The 22484-nt window shown below is 45.5% G+C and overlaps 1 protein-coding gene and 1 pseudogene across 1 annotated transcript in view; one reads left to right on the forward strand and one right to left on the reverse strand.

Moving 5' to 3' along the window:
* Window positions 1–257: 257 nt before the first annotated feature.
* LOC124719724 overlaps window positions 258–22484 on the reverse strand; it is a 141187-nt gene continuing 118960 nt past the window's right edge. The window contains exon 4 of the mRNA XM_047244927.1: window positions 258–302. Coding sequence (XP_047100883.1) covers window positions 258–302 — 45 coding nt within the window. The remainder of the gene's footprint in view (window positions 303–22484) is intronic.
* LOC124720563 lies at window positions 17240–17357 on the forward strand (annotated as a pseudogene).

The following is a 22484-nucleotide window of genomic DNA, read 5'->3' on the forward strand; positions in this document are numbered from 1 at the left end:
TGGCCACTCTCTCTGTATACAGGCTCTCCATACGCGCTCTGTCACGCCTGCCCCCTAGCGGAGCGCCCTGCAACTACGTTACGGCGCGCGCGTATTATGAATCTAAACCAAGGGGTGACGTCCCTATCCACTAATACGCGTCATTTTTCGTTCTTACGAATAATCTTGTGTTTTTCACTTTTAAACTGCAGGCTTTCTCTTGTACTGGTACTTGTGTTAGTTTTTGCGTGACTTACTCCTACCTCTGGAAGCGCCGTTTACAGCTCAGGAAAACTCGCGAAGTCTAAACCACTGCTACTCACCTGAAACAAAAAAAAAAAAAAACATGCCACGAATTACCAACTGGAAATCATACATGCCGATATCGCAATGAAGCGAGTATTACAACGACTCTCACTACAGTAGCCATAGGAACAGGACAGGGGGTTAAACAACATTTGTAGGACACTATTATTCAGCGGTTTTCTCCAAATACAGGAAAAAGATTAAAAATACCAACCACTGAAACACTGTAAATCAAATTTGTTTGTAGTGTGTTCTTGAAAAGAAGGACGCTACTACAGAAGAATGCTGGAGTACATGGGTACTTCCAGTAATTAATGAGGAGCTATACATTCAAATTCGAAAAAAAAATTTAGTGCACAAAGTTACTAAAAGAATGTATAGATCCGGAATCATCAACAAACTGTCTGTATCCAGAAAGGACCGCACAGGACCTGCAATGCCGGCCGCAGTGGCCGTGCGGTTAAAGGCGCTGCAGTCTGGAGCCGCAAGACCGCTACGGTCGCAGGTTCGAATCCCGCCTCGGGCATGGATGTTTGTGATGTCCTTAGGTTAGTTAGGTTTAACTAGTTCTAAGTTCTAGGGGACTAATGACCTCAGCAGTTGAGTCCCATAGTGCTCAGAGCCATTTGAACAGGACCTGCAACATGCGGTCGTGCATTATCCTGCTGAAATGTAGGGTTTCGCAGGGATCGAATCAAGTGTAGAGCCACGGGTGGTAACGTTACCATCTGAAATGTAACGTCCACTGTTCAAAATGCCGTCAATGCGAACAAGATGTGACCGAGACGTGTAACCAATGGCACCCCATACCGTCACCCCGGGTGGTACGCCAGTATGGCTATGACGAATACACGCTTCCAATGTGCGTTCAACGCGATGTCGCCAAACACGGATGCGACCATCGTGATGCTGCAAACGGAACATGGATTCATCCGAAAAAATGACGTTTTGTCATTCGTGCACCCAGGTTCGTCGTCGAGTACACCATCGCAGGCGCTCCTGTCTGTGACGCAGCGTCAAGGGTAACCGCAGCCACGGTCTCCGAGCTGACAGTCCGTGCTGCTGCAAACGTCGTCGAACTGTTCGTGCAGACGGTTGTAGTCTTGCAAACGCCCCCATCTGTCTCAGGGATCGAGACGTGGCTGCACGATCCGTTACAGAAATGCGGATAAGATGCCTGTCATCTCGACAGCTAGTGATACGAGGCCGTTGGGATCCAGCACGGCGTTCCGTATTACCCTCCTCAACCCACCGATTCCATATTCTGCTTACAGTCATTGGATCTCGACCAACGCGAGCAGCAATGTCGCGATACGATAAACCGCAATCGCGATAGGCTACAATCCGACCGTTATCAAAGTCGGAAACGTGATGGTACGCATTTCTCCTCCTTACACGAGGCATCACAACAACGTTTCACCAGGCAACGCCGGTCAACTGCTGTTTGTGTATGAGAAATCGGTTGGAAGCTTTCCTCTGTCAGCACGTTGTAGGTGTCGCCACCGGCGCCAACCTGGTGTGAATGGTCTGAAAAGCTAATAATTTGCATGTCACAGCATCTTCTTCCTGTCGCTTAAATTTCGCGTCTGTAGCACATTACCTTCGTACTGTAGCAACTTTAATGGCCAGTAGTGTATAAAAACTTTCTATAGCCAAAATCGCATTAATACTTGTTTATTTAAAACGACCGTTTCCATGGACTTTGCTCCCATCTTCAGGTACTCAATTTTTTTACTTTTTATTTTTTTTGTCTTCAGTTGGAACCTCACACCAAGTTGTCACGTTCGTGGATAAAATGTAGCACTTTATACAAACTTTTGTCATAAATAAAACATTTGAAATCAAAAAGCGCCTTGTGCACATGACTGTCCATATACGGTCCGTAAGGTAAGAGCGTGTTCGGCATTACACACAGATGGTAAGAGATATCGTCTTAGTTCTTTCACATCCCAACAGAGGAAACCTTAAAACTTTTTCCAGTTTATGACGGGGTTAGTACAGCAAATAGTATATGTGGTATGAAGAAACAAGCAGTTTTGGTTACAGCGTCTCAATTTTCTGTTATTTCCCAATGACGCATCTTCGGATTGGCTGATATTTGATAGCGACGGGTGCACGGGATACCGCGCATAAAATATTCCAGCAGGTAAATGATCCATGTCAAAACTTTAAAAACGCTGAGGATGTCCTTACTGCGGCATGTGGCGAAGTACTAAGCTAACGATAAGGTATCAGGCTTACACTAAAGCTTTACGTCATAAACATGCCGGAGGCGTAGTGGTTATTCTAGCTGCACACACCATACTTAAAGCTGTGGCAAGGGGCATTTACCTGCTGGGACATTTTATGCGTGGCATCCCATGAACCCATCGCTACCAAATATCAACCAATCTCAAGATGCCTAAATGGAGGTGAACCGCGTGATTGGGAAATAATAAAAAAATTTTAACACTGCAAGCAAGACTGTTCGTTTCTTCACAGAGCGAACCTTAATCCTTCGGGCAATGTTAAAAATGGTTCAAATGGCTCTGGGCACTGTGGGACTTAACATCTGAGGTCATCATCAGTCCCTTAGAACTACTTAAACCTAACTAACCTAAGGACATCACACACACCATGGCCGGAGGCAGGATTCGAACCTGCGACCGTTGCGGTCGCGCGGTTCCCGACTGAAGCGCCTAGAACCGCTCGGTCACAGCGGCCGGCTCAGGCAATGTCCGTAAACCATCAGTTTACTTTGAATTCTTGACTGAGATATCAAAGATGGTTGATGTCGACTGCCAAATGTTGGTTCATCAACGAAAATGAAGATTGCATGCTGGAAGAGGACAATGATCCGAAGCACCGCAGCCGTGTTTGCAGCGACTGGAGAAAGGTGGAAGGTGTGCGGGTACTGGATTGGAACTCAACGCCGCCTGACGCAAATCCTGTTGAGAACGTTTGGTCTTACATTTTAAAAAAGCTGCAGTGAAACAGGGTCTTCACTTGGAAACAGCTGCCAACGCAAATTCGGCGCATTTGGAAGTGTCTCCCACGAGAATACGCGGAAAATAGTTTCAAGCATGCCTCGGAGATGCCAAGCAATTACCGACGCTGCAGTGACTGTACGTATTATCAGTTGTAATTGCATTTTTGTTCTGTTCATATATGAAGGGCTTATTTCAATAGTGGTACAAGTTCATTTATGTTCAAGATACAGAGTCCCAAAGTTAAATGAGCGCGGAAAAATCTGCAGTTGAGATACCAGAAATATTCAAGCATATGGCTTCTTGCTAGAGATTAACCTTTCTTTCCCTTTGTTTGGATCATTAATTTCAGAAGCATTATAGGAAAAAAAGTAATGGACTTGTACCACTATTGAGGCGGCCGGTGTGCCGAGCGTTTCTAGGCGCTTCAGTCTGGAACTGCGCGACCGCTACGGTCGCAGGTTCGAATCCTGCCTCGGGCATGGATGTGTGTGATGTCCTTAGGTTAGTTGGGTTTAAGTAGTTCTAAGTTCTAGGGGATTGATGACCTCAGATGTTAAGTCCCATAGTGCTCAGAGCCGTTTGAATAACAAACGGCATGAGCCGCTACCATAAAACTGCTTACAAGATCTTTTTTAACATATCCTAGTGACGCTATTCAGCTTTATTTACGCATCTTCGGATTGGCTGATATCTGTCCCATGTTATCTAAATGCCTTCATGTGTGTTCCAGTGTGTAGCGAGAAGCACTATTTACGCAACCAAGAACGGGAATGAAGCTTAATAAAACCAGCTGTCAACGATAATTTACGTCGGAAGAGCGCTACACGTCCCTAAAATAAAAGTGTTATAAAAGTGATGGAGAGGAATGTCCAACAGGGTCTATAAGTGGACACAGTGAAAGAATAATTAAAACAATAATGTCGGACTCACACGGGGTAACGTGAAACTTCCTAGATTGCCAATGAACATCTAAATATTGATATGACAGTCACGCAGGCTAAGTCGTCCTTTAACCCACGAACACAAGTCTGACGGACATACCACTATACGGAATGGATGTTCTCTCCGATTACACATGTATAGCCTCAATTTCTCGTACATCCCGTCCTTGGGCTCTGTTCCCTTCGAACTGTTGAGGACGGTGAGAAATTTCGTCTCACATAATAAACTTTCATTTTAGGGAACACACCTACCATTTCTGATGAGACATAGGTATTGCCAAAATTGGAGCGATGGACACTGGTGTATTCTCCGGTATCATCTCAATATTCAGATGTTCATCTACAATCTACGCGGTTTCACGTTACCACATGTCAGTCCGACATTATTGTTTTAATTATTCTTTCAGTAGGACCACTTATGGACGCTGTTGGACGTTCCTTGCATTCACTTTTATAACACTTTTATTTGAGGAACGTCTGATGCATTCCCATCGTAAATCATCAGTGCAGTTGGCTTCATTAAATCTGACACCCGCCGCTCGTGTTCGCGTGAGTAGTGTTCCATACTACACACTGGGTCACACATATGAAACGCCAAAGAAACTGGTATAGGCATGTGTATTCAAATACAGAAATATGTAAACAGGCAGAACACGGTTCTGCGGTCGGCAACGCCTATACAAGACAAGTGTCTGGTGCTCTTGTTGATAGGTTACTGCTGCTACAACGGCAGGTTATCAAGATTTAAGGGAGTTTGAACGTGGTGTCGTAGAAGGCGCACGAGCGATGGGACACACCATCTCTGAGGTAGCGATGAAGTGGAGACTTCCCCGTACGACCATTTCACGGGTGTACCGTGAATATCAGGAATCCGGTTAAACATCAAATCTCCGACATCGCTGCGGCCGGAAAAATATCCTGCAAGAACGGGACCAACGACGACTGAAGAAGTGCAACCCTTCCGCAGATTGCTGCAGATTTCAATTCTGGGCCATCAACTAGTGTCAGCGTGCGAGCCATTCAACGAAACCTCATCGATATGGTCTTTCGGCACCTAAGGCCCACTGATCTACCCTTGATGACTGCACGACACAAAGCTTTACGCCTCGCCTGGGTCCGTCAACACCGACAGTGGACTGTTGATGACTGGAAACATGTTGCCTGGTCGGACCAGTCTCGTTTCAAAATGTATAAAGCGGATGGACGTGTATGGGTATGGACACAGCCTCATGAGTCCATGCACCCTGCATATCAGCAGGGGACTGTCCAAGCTGCTGGGGGCTCTGTAATGGTGGGAGACGTGTGACGTTGGAGTGATATGGGACCCCTGATACGGCTAGATACGACTCTGAAAGGTGACACGTACGTAAGCATCCTGTCTGATCACCTGCATCCATTCATTCGACCGACTTGGTCAATTCCAGCAGGACAATGCGACACTCCACACGACCAGAATTTGCTACAGAGTGGCTCCAGCAACACTCTTCCGAGTTTAAACACTTCCGCTGGCCACCAAACTCCCCAGACATGAACTTTATTGAGCATATCTGGGATGCCTTGCAACGTGCTGTTTAGAAGAATCTCCACAACCTCGCACTCTCACGGATTCATGGACAGCCGTGCAGCGCTCATGGAGTCTGTTCCTTCCAGCACTACTTCAGACATTAGTCGAGTCCACGCCACGTCGTGTTGCGGCACTTCTGCGTGCTCGCGGGGGCCCTACACGATATTAGGCAAGTGTACCAGTTTCTTTGGCTCTTCAGTGTAGATAACATAGTACACTAGTGCTTCTAAGCAATTTTATGGTAGCAGCTCATGCCTTTTGTTGTTAATTCGCGTGCCACGATTTTAATTTTTTAGTGTTAAGAATGCTGAACTTAGTGAGTGAGTAGTACGGTTCTTATAACGTTAAAAAGTTTTTACGCAGAAATACACCTCAGGATGTACCTGCATGGTACAAAGCCAGTTGTAGCAGTCTCTGAGCGACTACAATGAAATAGCCGACACGGCAAATTGGACTCTCAATCAATTTTAGCCGTATTTCAACACCCCAGTATATTTTAATTTGTCTCAGTGTTCGTTTCAGTATCTCTTGCGATTTAGGAAAACTGGAGGTGGAGACAGTAAGCAGATTCAAATGGATGTACATTGCACTAGTTATTCGGAGATTAAGAGGCTTGCACAGGATGCAGTAGAGAGCTGCATCAAATTAGTCTTCGGAATGAAGACCACAACGACGAGATAAAACAGATCGATACTGGACGGAACACATAGAAAATGTTGTGGGAAAGGCTAACCAAAGACTGCGTTTTATTGGCAGGGCACTTAGAAAATGTGACAGACCTACTAAGGAGACTGCCTACACTACGCTTGTCCGTCCTCTTCTAGAATACTGCTGCGCGGTGTGGGATCCTTACCAGATAGGACTGACGGAGTACATCGGAAAATTCCAAAGAAAGGCAGCACGTTTTGTATTATAGCGAAGCAGGGGAGAGAGTGTCACAGAAATGATACAGAATTTGGGCTGGAAATCATTAAAAGAAAGGCGTTTTCCGTTGCAACGGAATCTTCTCACGAATTTCCAATCACCAACTTTCTCCTCCGAATGCGAAAATGTTTTGTTGACACCGACCTACATAGGGAGGAACGATCACGAATGTAAAATAAGGGAAATCAGAGCTCGTACGGAAAGATATAGGTGTTGATTCTTTCCGCGCGCTGTACGAGATTGGAATAATAGAGAATTGTGAAGGTGCTTCGATGAACCCTCTGCCAGGCACTTAAATGTGATTTGCAGAGTATCCATCTAGATGTAGACGTAAACTCAGAAGAGTGTTCCTGGACCCACTCTAGTAATTCTGGACGTATGGGGTGTCGCATTGTCCTGCTGGAGTTGGCCAAGTCCGTCGGAATGCACAGAGGACGTGAATGGATGCTTACGTACGTGTCACCTGTCAGAGTCGTATCTAGACATATCAGGGGTCCCATATCACTCCAACTGCACACGCCCCACACCATTACAGAGCCTGAACCAGCTTGAACAGTCCCCTGCTAACATGCAGGATCCATGGATTCGTGAGATTGTCTCCATACCCGTACACGTCCATCTGCTCGATACAATTTGAACGAGACTCGTTCCACCAGACAACATGTTTCCAGTCATCAACTGTCCAATGTCGGTGTTGAGGGGCCCAGGCAAAGTATACATATTTTAATTTGTCTGAATGTTCGTTTCAGTATGTACATCGATTTAGGAAAACTGGAGGTGGATACAGTAAGCAGATTCAAATGGATGTACATTGCACTAGTTATTCGGAGATGAAGAGGCTTGCACAGGATGCAGTAGAGAGCTGCATCAAAATAGTCTTCGGAATGAAGACCACAGTGACGACAAAGAACAGATCCATACTGGACGTGACAATTAATGAAGAGACCGATACCGTACAAAACGTGCTGTCGAACAATATATTGTTGTTGTTGTGCTCTTCAGTTCTGAGACTGCTTTGATGCAGCTCTCCATGCTACTTTATCCTGTGCAAGCTTCTTCATCTCTCAGTACTTACTGCAACCTACATCCTTCTGAATCTGCTTAGTGTATTGATCTCTTGGTCTCCCTCTACAATTTTTACCCTCCACACTGCCCTCCAATGCTAAATTTGTGATCCCCTGATGCCTCAGAACATGTCCTACCAACCGGTCCCTTCTTCTTGTCAAGTTGTGCCACAAACTCATCCCCAATTCTATTCAATACCTCCTCATTAGTTACGTGATCTACCCATCTAATCTTCAGCATCCTTCTTTAGCATCACATTTCGAAAGTTTCTATTCTCTTCCTGTCCAAACTATATATCGTTCGTGTTTCACTTCCATACATGGCTACACTCCATACAATTACTTTCAGAAACGACTTCCTGACACTTAAATTGATACTCGATGTTAACAAATTTCTCTTCTTCACAAATGTTTTCCTTGCCATTGCCTGTCTACATTTTATATCCCTTCTACTTCGACCATCATCAGTTATTTTGCTCCCCAAATAGCAAACCTCCTTTACTACTTTGTGTCTCATTTCCTAATCTAATTCCCTTAGCATGACCAGACTTCATTCGACTACATTCTATTATCCTCGTTTCGCTTTTGTTGATGTTCATCTTATATTCTCCTTTCAAGACACTGTCCATTCCGTTCAACTGCTCTTCCAAGTCCTTTGCTGTCTCTGACAGAATTACAATGTCATCGGCGAACCTCAATGTTTTTACTTCTTCTCCATGGATTTTAATACCTACTCCGAATTTTTCTTTTGTTTCCTTTACTGCTTGCTCAATATACAGATTGAATAACATCGGGGACAGGCTACAACCCTGTCTCACTCCCTTCCCAACCACTGCTTCCCTTTCATGTCCCTCGACTCTTATAACTGCCATCTGTTTTCTGTACAAATTGCAAATAGCATCTCGCTCCCTGTATTTTACCCCTGTCACCTTTAGAATTTGAAAGAGAGTATTCCAGTCAACATTGTCAAAAGCTTTCTGTAAGTCTACAAATGCAAGAAACGTAGGTTTGCCTTTCCTTGATCTTTCTTCTAAGATAAGTCGTGAGGTCAGTATTGCCTCACGTGTTCCAACATTTCTTCGGAATCCAAACTGATCTTCCCCAAGTTCGGCTTCTACCAGTTTTTCCATTCGTCTGTAAAGAATTCGCGTTAGTATTTTGCAGCTGTGACTTATTAATAAACTGATAGTTCGGTAATTTTCACATCTGTCAACACCTGCTTTCTTTGGGATTTATATATTATACAGGGTGATTCACCTAACGTTACCGCTGGATATATTTCGTAAACCACCTCAAATACTGACGAACCGATTCCACAGACCGAACGTGAGCAAAGGGGCTAGTGTAATTGTTTAATACAAACCATACAAAAATGCACGGAAGTACGTTTTTTAACACAAACCTACGTTTCTTTAAATCGAACCACGTTAGTTTTGTTAGCACATCTGAACATATAAACAAATACGTAATCAGTGCCGTTTGTTCCATTGTAAAATGTTAATTACATCCGGAAACATTGTAACCTAAAGTTGACGCTTGAGTACCACTCCTCCGCTGTTCGATCGTGTGTATCGGAGAGCACCGAATTACGTAGGGATCCAAAGGGAACGGTGATGGACCTTAGGTACAGAAGAGACTGGAACAGCACATTACGTACACATGCTAACACCTTTTTATTGGTCTTTTTCTCTGACGCACATGTACATTACCATGAGGGATGAGGTACACGTTCGACGGGCGTTTTATAGGACGTGGAGGACGCATAAATTGGCCAGCCCGTTCTCCTGATCTTACACTTCCTTCTGTGGGGTACGTTAAAGGAGAATGTGTACCGCGATGTGCCTACAACCCCAGAGGATATGAAACAACGTATTGTGGCAGCCTGCGGCGACATTACACCAGATGTACTGCGGCGTGTAGGACATTCATTACGCCGGAGATTGCAATTGTGTGCAGCAAATGATGGCCACCACATTGAACATCTATTGGCCTGACATGTCGGGACACACTCTATTCCACTCCGTAATTGAAAACGGAAACCACGTGTGTACGTGTACCTCACCCCTCGTGGTAATGTACATGTGCGGCAGTGAAAAAGACCAATAAAAAGGTGTTAGCATGTGGACGTAATGTGCTGTTCCAGTCTCTTCTGTACCTAAGGTCCATCACCGTTCCCTTTGGATCCCTACGTAATTCGGTGCTCTCCGATACACACGATCGAACAGCGGAGGAGTGGTACTCAAGCGTCAACTTTAGGTTACAATATCTCCGGATGTAATTAACATTTTACAATGCAACAAACGGCACTGATTACGTATTTGGTTATATGTTCAGATGTGCTAACAAAACTAACGGGGATCCATTTAAAAAAACGTAGGTTTGTGTTAAAAAACATACTTCCGTGCATTTTTTTTGTGGTTTGTATTAATCAATTACACTAGCCCCTCTCCTCACGTTCGGTCTGTGGAATCGGTTCGTCAGTATTTGATGTGGTTTACGAAATATATCCAGCGGTAACGTTAAGTGACTCCCCCTGTATATATAGGGCGTTACAAAAAGGTACAGCCAAACATTCAGGAAACATTCCTCACACACAAATAAAGAAAAGATGTTATGTGGACATGTGTCCGGAAACTCTTACTTTCTATGTCCGGAAACGGTTAATTTCCATGTTACAGGTCATTTTAGTTTCTTGCACCTACGCTCAATGGAGAACGTTATCATGATTTCATGCGGGATATTCTGCCTGTGCTGCTGGAAGATGGGCCTTTACAAGTACGACACAACATGCGGTTCATGCACAACGGAGCTCCTGCACATTTCAGTCCAAGTGTTCGTACGCTTCTCAACAACAGATTGGGTGACCGATGGATTGGTAGATGCGGACCAATTCCGTGGCCTCCACGCTCTCCTGACCTCAACCCTCTTTCATTTATGGGGGCATTTGAAAGCTCTTGTCTACGCAACCCCGGTACCAAATGTAGAGACTCTTCGTGCTCGTATTGTGGACGGCTGTGGTACAATACGCCATTCTCCAGGGCTGCATCAGCGCATCAGGGATTCCGTGCGACGGAGTGTGGACATTTTGAACATTTCCTGTAACAAAGTGTTTGAAATCACGCTGGTACGCTCTGTTACTGTGTATTTCCATTCCATGATTAATGTGATTTGAAGAGAAGTAATAAAACGAGCTCCAACATAGAAAGTAAGAGTTTCCGGACACATGTCCACATAACATATTTTCTTTCTTTGTGTGTGAGGAATGTTTCCTGAAAGTTTGGGCGTACCTTTTTGTAACGCCCTGTATATACAGGGTGCCCAGCTATATTGTCGACCCAAAATATCTCTGGAACAATAACAGCTATTGCAAAACGACTTTCACCGGTATCAATGTAGGGCTGGGGCCCATGAATGTACATATTTAGAAACATTCTAAAACGAAAGCATATGTGTTTTTTAACACAAACTTATGTTTTTTTAATGGACCTCCTATATTTTTTCTTCAGCAATCCATAGCATGACAAAGCACATACACAATTGCGTTGATTGCACCGCAATATTCCCATTACATCCCGAGATATTGAGACGCGAAGTTGACGCTTGAAACACCCGACATGCGCTGCTAGCTCACGTCCTGAGGCTCAGGCGTGAGCCCCATGCTGTCCGTAATCGCGATGTGATTGACATGCGTAATCACACTTCCATACTTATCAAGAGGTCCGAAACGAATAATACGGTCTGCTGCCATCCTGCATTAACGTCGTACACTCCAGCAGGTATTTATCCCATAGGCTAGGGGTGATGCGGTTCTGTATTATATCTGTGTACCGCAACGTTAGTCACAAAGTTAACTTCGCTTATCATTAATCCGTTACTAAAAAGGTAATGCCGTTCAACGTTAAAACTTTACTTTACTGTAGATCTAGCGCAAGTGACAGTTAATCATTCACTCGTAATAGTAAAATTCATGTTGATAGTTTTAGTGAAACGAGCAAGTGGACTAAAAGTTTTACCGTTGTTTCGGACCTCTTGATAAGTATGGAGGTGTGACTACGCATGTCAATCACATCGCGATTACGGGCAGCATGGGGTTCACGCCTGAGCCTCAGGACGTGAGCTAGCAGCGCATGTCGGGTGTTTCAAGCGTCAACTTCGCGTCTCAATATCTCGGGATGTAATGGGAATATTGCGATGCAATCAACGCCATTGGTTCAAATGGTTCAAATGGCTCTGAGCACTATGGGACTTAACATCCATGGTCATCAGTCCTCTAGAACTTAGAACTACTTAAACCTAACTAACCTAAGGACATGACACAACACCCAGCCATCACGAGGCAGAGAAAATCCCTGAGCCCCCCGGGAATCGAACCCGAGAACCCAGGCGTGGGAAGCGAGAACGCTACCGCACGACCACGAGATGCGGGCAACGCCATTGTGTATGTGCTTTGTCATCCTATGGATTGCTGAAGAAAAAATATAGGACGTCCATTTAAAAAGCACAAGTTTGTGTTAAAAAACACATATGCTTTCGTTTTAGAATGTTTCCAAATATGTACATTCATAGGCCCCCTGCCCTACATTGATACCGGTGAAAGTCGTTTTCCAATAGCTGTTATTGTTCCAGAGATATTTTGGGTGGACAAGATAGCTGGGACACCCTGTATTAGGCACGTCCTGCTCGGGTTGCGCGTGTGAGTTTTGTCAGAGATGGCTAAACCTTAGCTGGAATGTCGTGGAGCTGGAAAGGAGCGGCTGGACCGGGGTACGCAGTCAGCTCCGCGAGGCGCTGTGAAACGCGTCGGAAGCGGTGCTTCCTGGCGTCGGCGAAACCGGCGCCGCTTTCCCCTTTGTCTGCGCGGACGCGGCCCGAAGTGGCGTAGCGTGACTCTGCGCTGATCCCCCGTTGGCCAATCGGTGACAGGTGCTCCATCCGTCACCGACACTGACTGCCATCCCGTGTCAACAGCCGCCGCGGGATGTCTCCCCAGGACTTTAAAACCGTATCTCTTCATTCTGCGAGGGCCGTTCACTAATTAACGTGACTAAAAAATGGCTCTGAGCACTATGGGACTTCAACTTCTGACGTCATCAGTCCCCTAGAACTTACAACTACTTAAACCTAACTAACCCAACGACATGACACACATCCATGCCCGAGGCAGGATTCGAACCTGCGACCGTAGCGGTCGCGCGGTTCCAGATTGTAGCGCCTAGAACGTCTCGGCCACTCCGGCTGGCCCAATTAACGTGACACATTTCTTTCTCGGCCAGGTTCAGTTGGAAAAAAAATGCGGAATTTGTTTATTTATTTAATTTATGCCGGCCTGAGCGGCCGTGCGGTTCTAGGCGCTACAGTCTGGAGCCGGGCTACCGCTACGGACGCAGGTTCGAATCCTGTCTCGGGCATGGATGTGTGTGATGTCCTTCCGTTAGTTAGGTTTAATTAGTTCTAAGTTCTAGGTGACTGATGACCTCAGAAGTTAAGTCGCATAGTGCTCAGAGCCATTTGAACCATTTAATTTATTTACACGTCAAGTTCCGTAGCACCAAATTGAGGAGCAAATCTCCATGGAACGTGTCAGTACATGAAATTTCAACATAAAAGTAATAATAGATAAAATTAAATGTTCATGAACCTGAAAAAAGTTAGTCCATAAGTTTAAGTAAACGCTATCAGCAATACAATAAGAATGAGCTTAATTTTTCAAGGAACTCCTCGACAGAACATTCGGAGAGACCCATGAGGAAACTCTTCAGAGCCGGCCAAAGTGGCCGTGCGGTTAAAGGCGCTGCAGTCTGGAACCGCAAGACCGCTACTGTCGCAGGTTCGAATCCTGCCTCGGGCATGTATGTTTGTGATGTCCTTAGGTTAGTTAGGTTTAACTAGTTCTAAGTTCTAGGGGACTAATGACCTCAGCAGTTGAGTCCCATAGTGCTCAGAGCCATTTGAACCATTTGAACCAAACTCTTCAGTTTCGTTTTGAGAGCGCGTGGTTTACTGCTAAGATTTTTGAATTCGAGTGGCAGCTTATTGAAAATGGATGCAGCAGTATACTGCACACCTTTCTGCACAAGAGTCAAGGAAGTCCGATCCAAATGCAGGTTTGATTTCTGCCGAGTATTAAGCGCGTGAAAGCTGCTTATTGTTCGGAATAAACTAATATTGGTATATTGGTAACAAGAACTGAGAATAAGGAATATAAGTATTGAGAGGCCAATGTCAAAATATCCGCCGGTCGTGGTGGCCGAGCGGTTTTAGATGCATCAGTATGGAACTGCGCGACTGCTACGGTCGCAGGTTCGAATCCTGCCTCGGGCATGGATGTGTGTCATGTCCTTAGGTTAGTTAGGTTTAAGTGGGTCTAAGTTCTAGGGGACTGATGACCTCAGAAGTTGAGTCCCATAGTGCTCAGAGCCATTTGAACCAAAATACCCAGACTGGTGAACAGGGGTCGATAAGAGGTTCGTGAGCTTAATACTACTTATTGCCCGAACCGCCCGTTTCTGAGCCAAAAATATCCTTGTAGAATGGGAAGAGTTACCCCAAAATATAATACCATACGACATAAGCAAATTAAAATAAGCAAAGTAGACTAATCTGAAAACCTAGAAATTTGAACTGTTCTGTTTCACTAATCATATGCCCATTCTGTGAAATTGAAATCTCAAGTTTTGTTCAATTGTGTGTTAGAAACTGTAAAAACTGAGTCTTATTGTGATTTAACGATAGTTTATTTTCTACAAGCCATGAACTGAGGTCATGTACTGCACTATTTGAAACTGAGCCAATGTTGCACACACTGTCATCAGCAAACAGAAATATTTTAGAGTCACCCGTAATACTAGAGGGCACATCATTTATATAAGCCGCGCGGGATTAGCCGAGCGGTCTGGGGCGCTGCAGTCATGGACTGTGGGGCTGGTCCCGGCGGAGGTTCGAGTCGTCCCTGGGGCATTGGTGTGTGTGTTTGTGATAAGGATAATTTAGGTTAAGTAGTGTGTAAGCTTAGATTCACACACACACATTTATATAAATAAGTAACAGGAGTGGCCCCAAGACTGATCCCTGGGGCACCCCCCACTCGAAAGCACCCCACTCAGACCCAACATCACAGTTGTTATCAACATTGTGAATAATGACCTTTTGCTGGCAGTTGCTAATGTAAGAGATGAACCAGTTGTGAGCTACTCCCCGTATTCCGTAATGGTACAACTTCTGGAGCAATATTTTGTGAACAAAACACAATCAAATGCCTTAGTTAAATCAAAAAATACGCCAAGCGTTGGAAACCTTTTGTTTAGCCCATCCAGTACCTCTAAAGCCAAACTGTACATTTGACAGCAAATCGTATGATTGCTGGGACATCATGAATTTCCAATAGATGGCAGCGGTATATGTGGCCTTCAAAATGGCGTCTTTAATGGAGACGCATGCCAAGCAGAGAGTTGTCACTGAAGTTCTGTTGGAGGCAAACCAGAGCATCCCGAATATTCGTAGGCGCTTGCTGAATGTTTTCAGAGGCCTGTCAGTCAACAAAAGCACGGCGAGTCGTTGGACGAGGCGTTTGTCATCATCGCAATCAGGGCGCGTAAACATGTCCAATCCCCCAGGTGCCGACCGGCCGCACACAGCTGTTGCTCCAGCAGTGTTGGAATGTGTGGACACACTCACTCGAGGTGAGCAACGGATCACAATCAAACACTTTGTTGCTCAACTGGATGACTAGCCTGCATAGCCGAGAGTAGCTCACAAAACTGTGACTGTTCCTCCTTGTTCACCCTACAGACCAGATCTCACGTCTTCAGACTTCCATCTGTTTGGCCCAATGAGGGATGCATTCCGCAGGAAGTTGTATGTGAGTGATGGGGAAGTTATTGATGTGGCAATACGTTGGCTCCGACATTGACCAGTAGAGTGGTACCATGCGGGACTACACGCCCTGACAGTAAGGTGGCAAAGGCCATTGTACTGAAGTGAGATTATGTGCTGGCGTAACCTGTCGCCAGCACATTGGTAGGCAAAGGTAATTAGTAGGTGCTGGATAAAACGCGCCTGTCACGGGAGAGGCCAGAGACACACCAACAAGCAACACGCCGCCAACGCCCTCTCAACAGCATGTACACGGCTATTACAAATGATTGAAGCGATTTCATAAATTCACTGTAGCTCCATTCATTGACATATGGTCACGACACACTACAGATACGTAGAAAAACTCATCAAGTTTTGTTCGGCTGGAGCTGCACTTCAGGTTTCTGCCGCCAGAGCGCTCGAGAGCGCAGTGAGACAAAATGGCGACAGGAGCCGAGAAAGCGTATGTCGTGCTTGAAATGCACTCGCATTAGTCAGTCATAACAGTGCAACGACACTTCAGGACGAAGTTCAACAAAGATCCACCAACTGCTAACTCCATTCGGCGATGGTATGCGCAGTTTAAAGCTTCTGGATGCCTCTGTAAGGGGAAATCAACGGGTCGGCCTGCAGTGAGCGAAGAAACGGTTGAACGCTTGCGGGCAAGTTTCACGCGTAGCCCGCGGAAAACTGGCTCATGCCACAACTGGAGACCGGCAGCGCCGACATCGTCTTTCAACAGGATGGTGCTCCACCGCACTTCCATCATGATGTTCGGCATTTCTTAAACAGGAGATTGGAAAACCGATGGATCGGTCGTGGTGGAGATCATGATCAGCAATTCATGTCACGGCCTCCACGCTCTCCCGACTTAACCCCATGCGATTTCTTTCTGTGGGGTTATGTGAAAGATTCAGTGTTTAAACCTCCTCTACCAAGAAACGTGCCAGAACTGCGAGCTCGCATCAACGATGCTTTCGAACTCGTTGATGGGGACATGCTGCGCCGAGTGTGGGAGGAACTTGATTATCGGCTTGATGTCTGCCGAATCACTAAAGGGGCACATATCGAACATTTTTGAATGTCTAAAAAAACTTTTTGAGTTTTTGTATCTGTGTGCAAAGTATTGTGAAAATATCTCAAATAATAAAGTTATTGTAGAGCTGTGAAATCGCTTCAATCATTTGTAATAACCCTGTATTTAGGCCGCTGCCGCTGACCAGAGGGCGTCAGTCAGTCATCCAATTTGGCGTCTGTCAGTTTACTCGCACAGTGGGTTTAGTTCGTCACAGGCTATGACTGTACTTAGCGACCAGATTAGTGTCTTCTGCGGGACTAGTTTATCTCAACCACAATTGCACTTTACTAGCAGTGACAAACTAAAGTTTGTAACAACAAGATTACTGACATCACATCAGTCTGCAAGGCTCATGAGCTTGTACCACAAAATGTGGACTCCAAGTTAAGTAAATATTTCCAGTTCATGTACATAAACAACCGTATTAATCCACTTGTGCATCTGTGTTGTAGAAAGACCGAACTGGCCACCCATAACACCATCCTCTCCCTTGCTTCCTTGCAGCACAAGACTCCGCAGATTATGTTGAAAAACAAGGGTTCTGTAGCCAAAAGAGTGAAGCCAACGGCCTTGCCGCAGTGATAACACCGGTTCCCGTCAGATCACCGAAGTTAAGCGCTGTCGGACTGGGCTAGCACTTGGATGGGTGACCATCCGGTCTGCCCAGCGCTGTTGGCAAGCGGGTTGCACTCAGCCCTTGTGAGGCAAACTGAGGAGCTACTTGATAGAGAAGTAGCGACTCCGGTCTCTGAAACCGACATACGGCCGGCAGAGCGGTTTGCTGGCCACATGCCCTTCCATATCAGCATCCAGTGACACCTGTGGGCTGAGGATGACACGGCGGCCGGTCGGTACCGTTCCGCCTTCATGGCCTGTTCGGATGGGGTTTTGTTTTAGCCAAAAGAGTGGGAAATCGTGGATAAAACGAACTTGTCTTCAGGAAAAAACCAACCTGCTTTCAGATAAAAAGTGTTCCATTACTTATTGCACGCCCGTCGTAAATGCTCTGCAAGACAGCTTACAACCTGATCATTGCCCCGCAAAATGACTATCGCTTCCTGCAGAAACTGTCGTCGAATCTTTCTGTAAGATGTCCACTTTTGGAACAAGGTCTGCGACAAGGTTACAGAACGAAGCGGCGACCGTCATTTTGCACAGCAACGCTCGGGCGGATATGGCGCAAGTCTTAATGATTTATTCACTCGATGCGGCTGGTATCTGCTGTACCACCCACCACATTCCCTGGGCCTAAGATGGACGCACCTCAAGGGCTTCGCTTTAGAATTGTTACAGAGATTATTCGGGCAGTAGACACTCTGCTCGAACTATCAACACAACTGACTCTGCTAAGGGTATCTTGCGATGTCCACTTCGCTGGCACCAGCTAATACATCGGGATAGTGACTACTTTTGAGGAACAGTTGTAAGCCGGCCGGGATGGTCGAGCGGTTCTAGGTGCTACAGTCTGGAACCTCGCGACCGCTACGGTCGCAGTTTCGAGTCCTGCCTCGGGCATAGATGTCCTTAGGTTAGTTAGGTTTAAGTAGTTCTAAGTTCTAGGGGACTGATGACCTCAGAAGTTAAGTCCCATAGTGCTCAGAGCTATTTAAACCATTTTTTGAACAGTTGTAAATACCAGGTGGTTATGATTAAACTTTCCCTATTTAACACGTTACAGCACGAAAACTAATTACCATACGAGGATCAAACTTGGTAGCATTAATGTCAAGGACATGCGGAAGAAAAATAACCCAGAATCAATCCAATTGAAACGGTTTTAATGTTCTGGTACTGTACATTATACCATTACATATCGTTACCATTACTGGTACCGGCTAGAAAATTTAAAAAGGGAAATGGATAGGTTAAAGTTAGATATAGTGGGAATTAGTGAAGTTCGGTGGCAGGAGGAACAAGACTTCTGGTCAGGTGAATACTGGGCTATAAATACAAAATCAAATAGGGATAATGCAGGAGTAGGTTTAATAATGAATAAGAAAATAGGAGTACGGGTAAGCTACTACAAACAGCATACTGAACGCATTATTGTGGCCAAGACAGACACGAAGCCCACGCCTACTACAGTAGTACAAGTTTATATGCCAGCTAGCTATGCAGACGATGAAGAGATAAAAGACAGATTCAGAAGGATGTAGGATGCAGTAGGTACTGGGAGATGAAGAAGCTTGCACAGGATAGAGTAGCATGGAGAGCTGCATCAAACCAGTCTCTGGACTGAAGGCCACAACAACAACAACAACCATTACTGCTACAAAAGGAGGCCAATATGGCGCCCATCAGTGTCCAGAAGAGTCTGAAAGCGCAGGATTGCATTCAGCACAGCAAAGCGAAGCGTGTCCCTAGGTATGCTAGCTACCTCTCTCAATATGCCGCACTCCGGATCAGCACATGTGTGAATGTTCCCCTGGTAATTGGTTCAAATGGCTCTGAGCACTATGGGACTTAACTTCTGAGCTCATCAGTCCCGTAGCACTTAAAACTGCTTAAACCTAAATAACCTAAGGACATCACACACACCCATACCCGAGGCAGGATTCGAACCTGCGACAGTAGCGGTCTCGCGGCTCCAGACTGTAGCGCCTAGAACCGCATGGCTACTCCGGCCGGCTACCATATTTGGTACTCGTACGGTAATTAGTTTCCGTGTTATAGCGTTTTAAATAGGGAAAGATTAATTATAACCACCCGGTAAATAATTGCCACAATCAAAGTTCCAGCCTTCGCAGATGTAAGCGCACATGAATCAGTCTTGTCGGCATTACAAGCCCGGAAGTTCTCCGTCTGTCCAACACGTCCTCTCTCCATTCATTGTCTGAGATATGAGTACGGATCCAAGAATAATATCGGTGCTTGGTTGGTGGAGGGGGGTGGGGAGGGGGGACACAGGATTGCTAAATGCGTCTGCCCTATTCATCGCTCGATTCTGTATCGAATGCGGAACTGAACTGCTACCACTTCGAGTCGCTACTTCTGCGCTGCATCTTACTTACGGAAGGTCCATCTAGACTACTGCTTCCCAACCTGGCGGTAATTACCCCGTGAGGGATAAAATGGAATTTTCAGAGGGGGTAAAAACTAAACGATTCAATTCTGTTTCAGTCACGAAACTAAATTATTTTCAAAAGATTTTTACTATTATCAAAATGTTGTGAGACTCTAATACTGATTATACAAATTATCAAAATTTAGTCCTTCTCCATTGGTAGTATTAATGGGGTGAAGATTACAGGTTCCTTACATATGTTGTGCTTCGTCCTGTACATCACTGACGATAAAAGTGAGACATATACGTAACAAATGCTAAATATCTCACGAAAATGTCTTCTCCAAGCAGTAGATAATATCTGCAGTAGTATAGAAATTGCTTCATTACTCGCTTCGAAACAGGTAAATGAAGTAATTGACAGCACGACAAAGCAGTAACTACATAAGGGCTGCTGTAGTGCTGTACACAGTATTATTACTACTATTGTTACTATTACTACACTACTGGCCATTAAAATTGCTACACCAAGAAGAAATGCAGATGATAAACGGATACTCATTGGACAAATATATTACACTAGAACTGACATGTGATTACATTTTCACGCAATTTGGGTGCATAGATGCTGAGAAATCAGTACCCAGAACAACCACCTATGGCCGTAATAACTGCCTTGATACGCCTGGGCATTCAGTCAGACAGAGCTCGGATGGCGTGTACAGGTACAGCTGCCCGTGCAGCTTCAACACGATACCACAGTTCACCAAGAGTAGTGACTGGCGTATTGTGACGAGCCAGTTGCTCGGCCACCATGGACCACACGTTTTCAATTGGTGAGAGATCTGGAGAATGTGCTGCCAGAGTAGCAGTCGAAATTTTTTCTATTCAGAAAGGCCCGTACAGTACCTGCACCATGTGGTCGTGCATTATCTTGCTGAAATGTAGGGTTTCGCAGGGCTCGAATGAAAGGCAGAGCTACGGGTCGTAACACATCTGAAATGTAACGTCCACTGTTCAAAGTGCCGTCATTGCGAACAAGAGGGGACCAATACGTGTAACCAATGGCACCTCAAACCATCACGCCGGGTGATGCGCCAGTATGGCGGTGACTAATACACACTTGCAATGTGCGTTCACCGCGACGTCGCCAAACACGGATGCGACCATCACGATGCTGTAAACAGAACCTGGATTCATTCGAAAAAATGACGTTTTGCCATTCGTGCAGCCAGGTTCGTCATCCAGTACACGATCGCAGGCGCTCCTGTCTGTGATGCAGCGTCAAGGGTAACCGCAGCCACTGTCTCCGAGCTGATAGTCCGTGCTGCTGCAAACGTCGTCGAACTGTTCGTGCAGATAGTTGTTGTCTTGCAAACGTTCCCATGTGGTGACTCAGGGATCGAGACGTGGCACCACAATCCGTTACAGCCGTGCGGATAAGATGCCTGTCATCTCGACTGTTAGTGATACGAGGCCGTTGGGATCCAGCACGGCGTTCCGTATTACCCTCCTGAACCCACCGATTCCATATTCTGGTAACAGTCATTGGATCTCGACCAACACGAGCAGCAGTGTCGCGATACTATACAGCGCAATCGCGATAGGCTACAATCCGACCTTTATCGAAGTCTGAAACGTGATGGCACGCATTTTTCCTCCTTACACGAGTCATCATAACAACGTTTCAACCGGCAACGCCGGCCAACTGATGTTTGTGTATGAGAAATCGGTTGGAAACTTTCCTCATGTCAGCACGCTGTAGGTGCCGCCACCGCCGCCATCCTTGTGTGAATGCTCTGAAAAGGTAATCATTTGCATATCACAGCATCTTCTTCGTGTCGGTTAAATTTCGCGTCTGTAGCACGTCATCTTCGTGGTGTAGCAATTTTAATGGCCAGTAGTGTATCAGTGGCTGCGGTCAGGGACATAGCAGTAACAGCCTGGAGTCGTCCAATGTCTGCCAGTTCAGAAGGAAGGAGTGCAGGAATCAAGTAATTTAAGAACAGTGCCGACATTTTAACTTGTTTGATTTTGAATGCAGCTGCAGAGTGCAGGTCAAGGAAGTGCCGCAGTGCAGAGGAATAATGTTGGGGAAGTGCGTTTTGTGACAAGTGTCTAGCCACACTGTGATAGTTAGCTGTACTTTCTAAGAAGAAGTTGTGAGTGGCCCTTGCGATGCACCACGAAGTTCTTCGCAATTCATTCTAAAACACACACACATATACACAGAAACTAAATATCATACATTTTTCATCATTTTAAAAATAAAAGTGTTCCAACAAAAGTCTTTGATTCTACAGTTCAGTTAGATGCTAAAGTTGGTGATAATGTGGGGGGGGGGGGGGGGTAACAGACGAACAGACGACGGGAAGGGGGGGGGGGGAGGTTGGAGTACTAGCTAACGTCTGATTGCACTCAGGGGTAATGGTCTAACAAAGGTTAGGAACAACTGATCTAGAGCGAAATCGTTGTAGTGCTTCACGCCAGTACGGAGTACTTTCAGGAAAATAACTTCTGTTGTTTCACGAACAGGTTGCTTATGTTGTTGTTGTTGTTGTGGTCTTCAGTCCTGAGACTGGTTTGATGCAACTCTCCATGCTACTCTATCCTGTGCAAGCTTCTTCATCTCCCAGTACCTACTGCAACCTACATCCTTCTGAATCTGCTTAGTGTATTCATCTCTTGGTCTCCCCCTATGATTTTTACCCTCCACGCTGCCCTCCAATACTAAATTGGTGATGCCTCAGAACATGTCCTACCAACCGATCCCTTCTTCTGGTCAAGTTGTGAGACAGCCT

Source organism: Schistocerca piceifrons, chromosome 11 (assembly GCF_021461385.2).
Source record: "Schistocerca piceifrons isolate TAMUIC-IGC-003096 chromosome 11, iqSchPice1.1, whole genome shotgun sequence".
NCBI classification, from domain to species: domain Eukaryota; kingdom Metazoa; phylum Arthropoda; class Insecta; order Orthoptera; family Acrididae; genus Schistocerca; species Schistocerca piceifrons.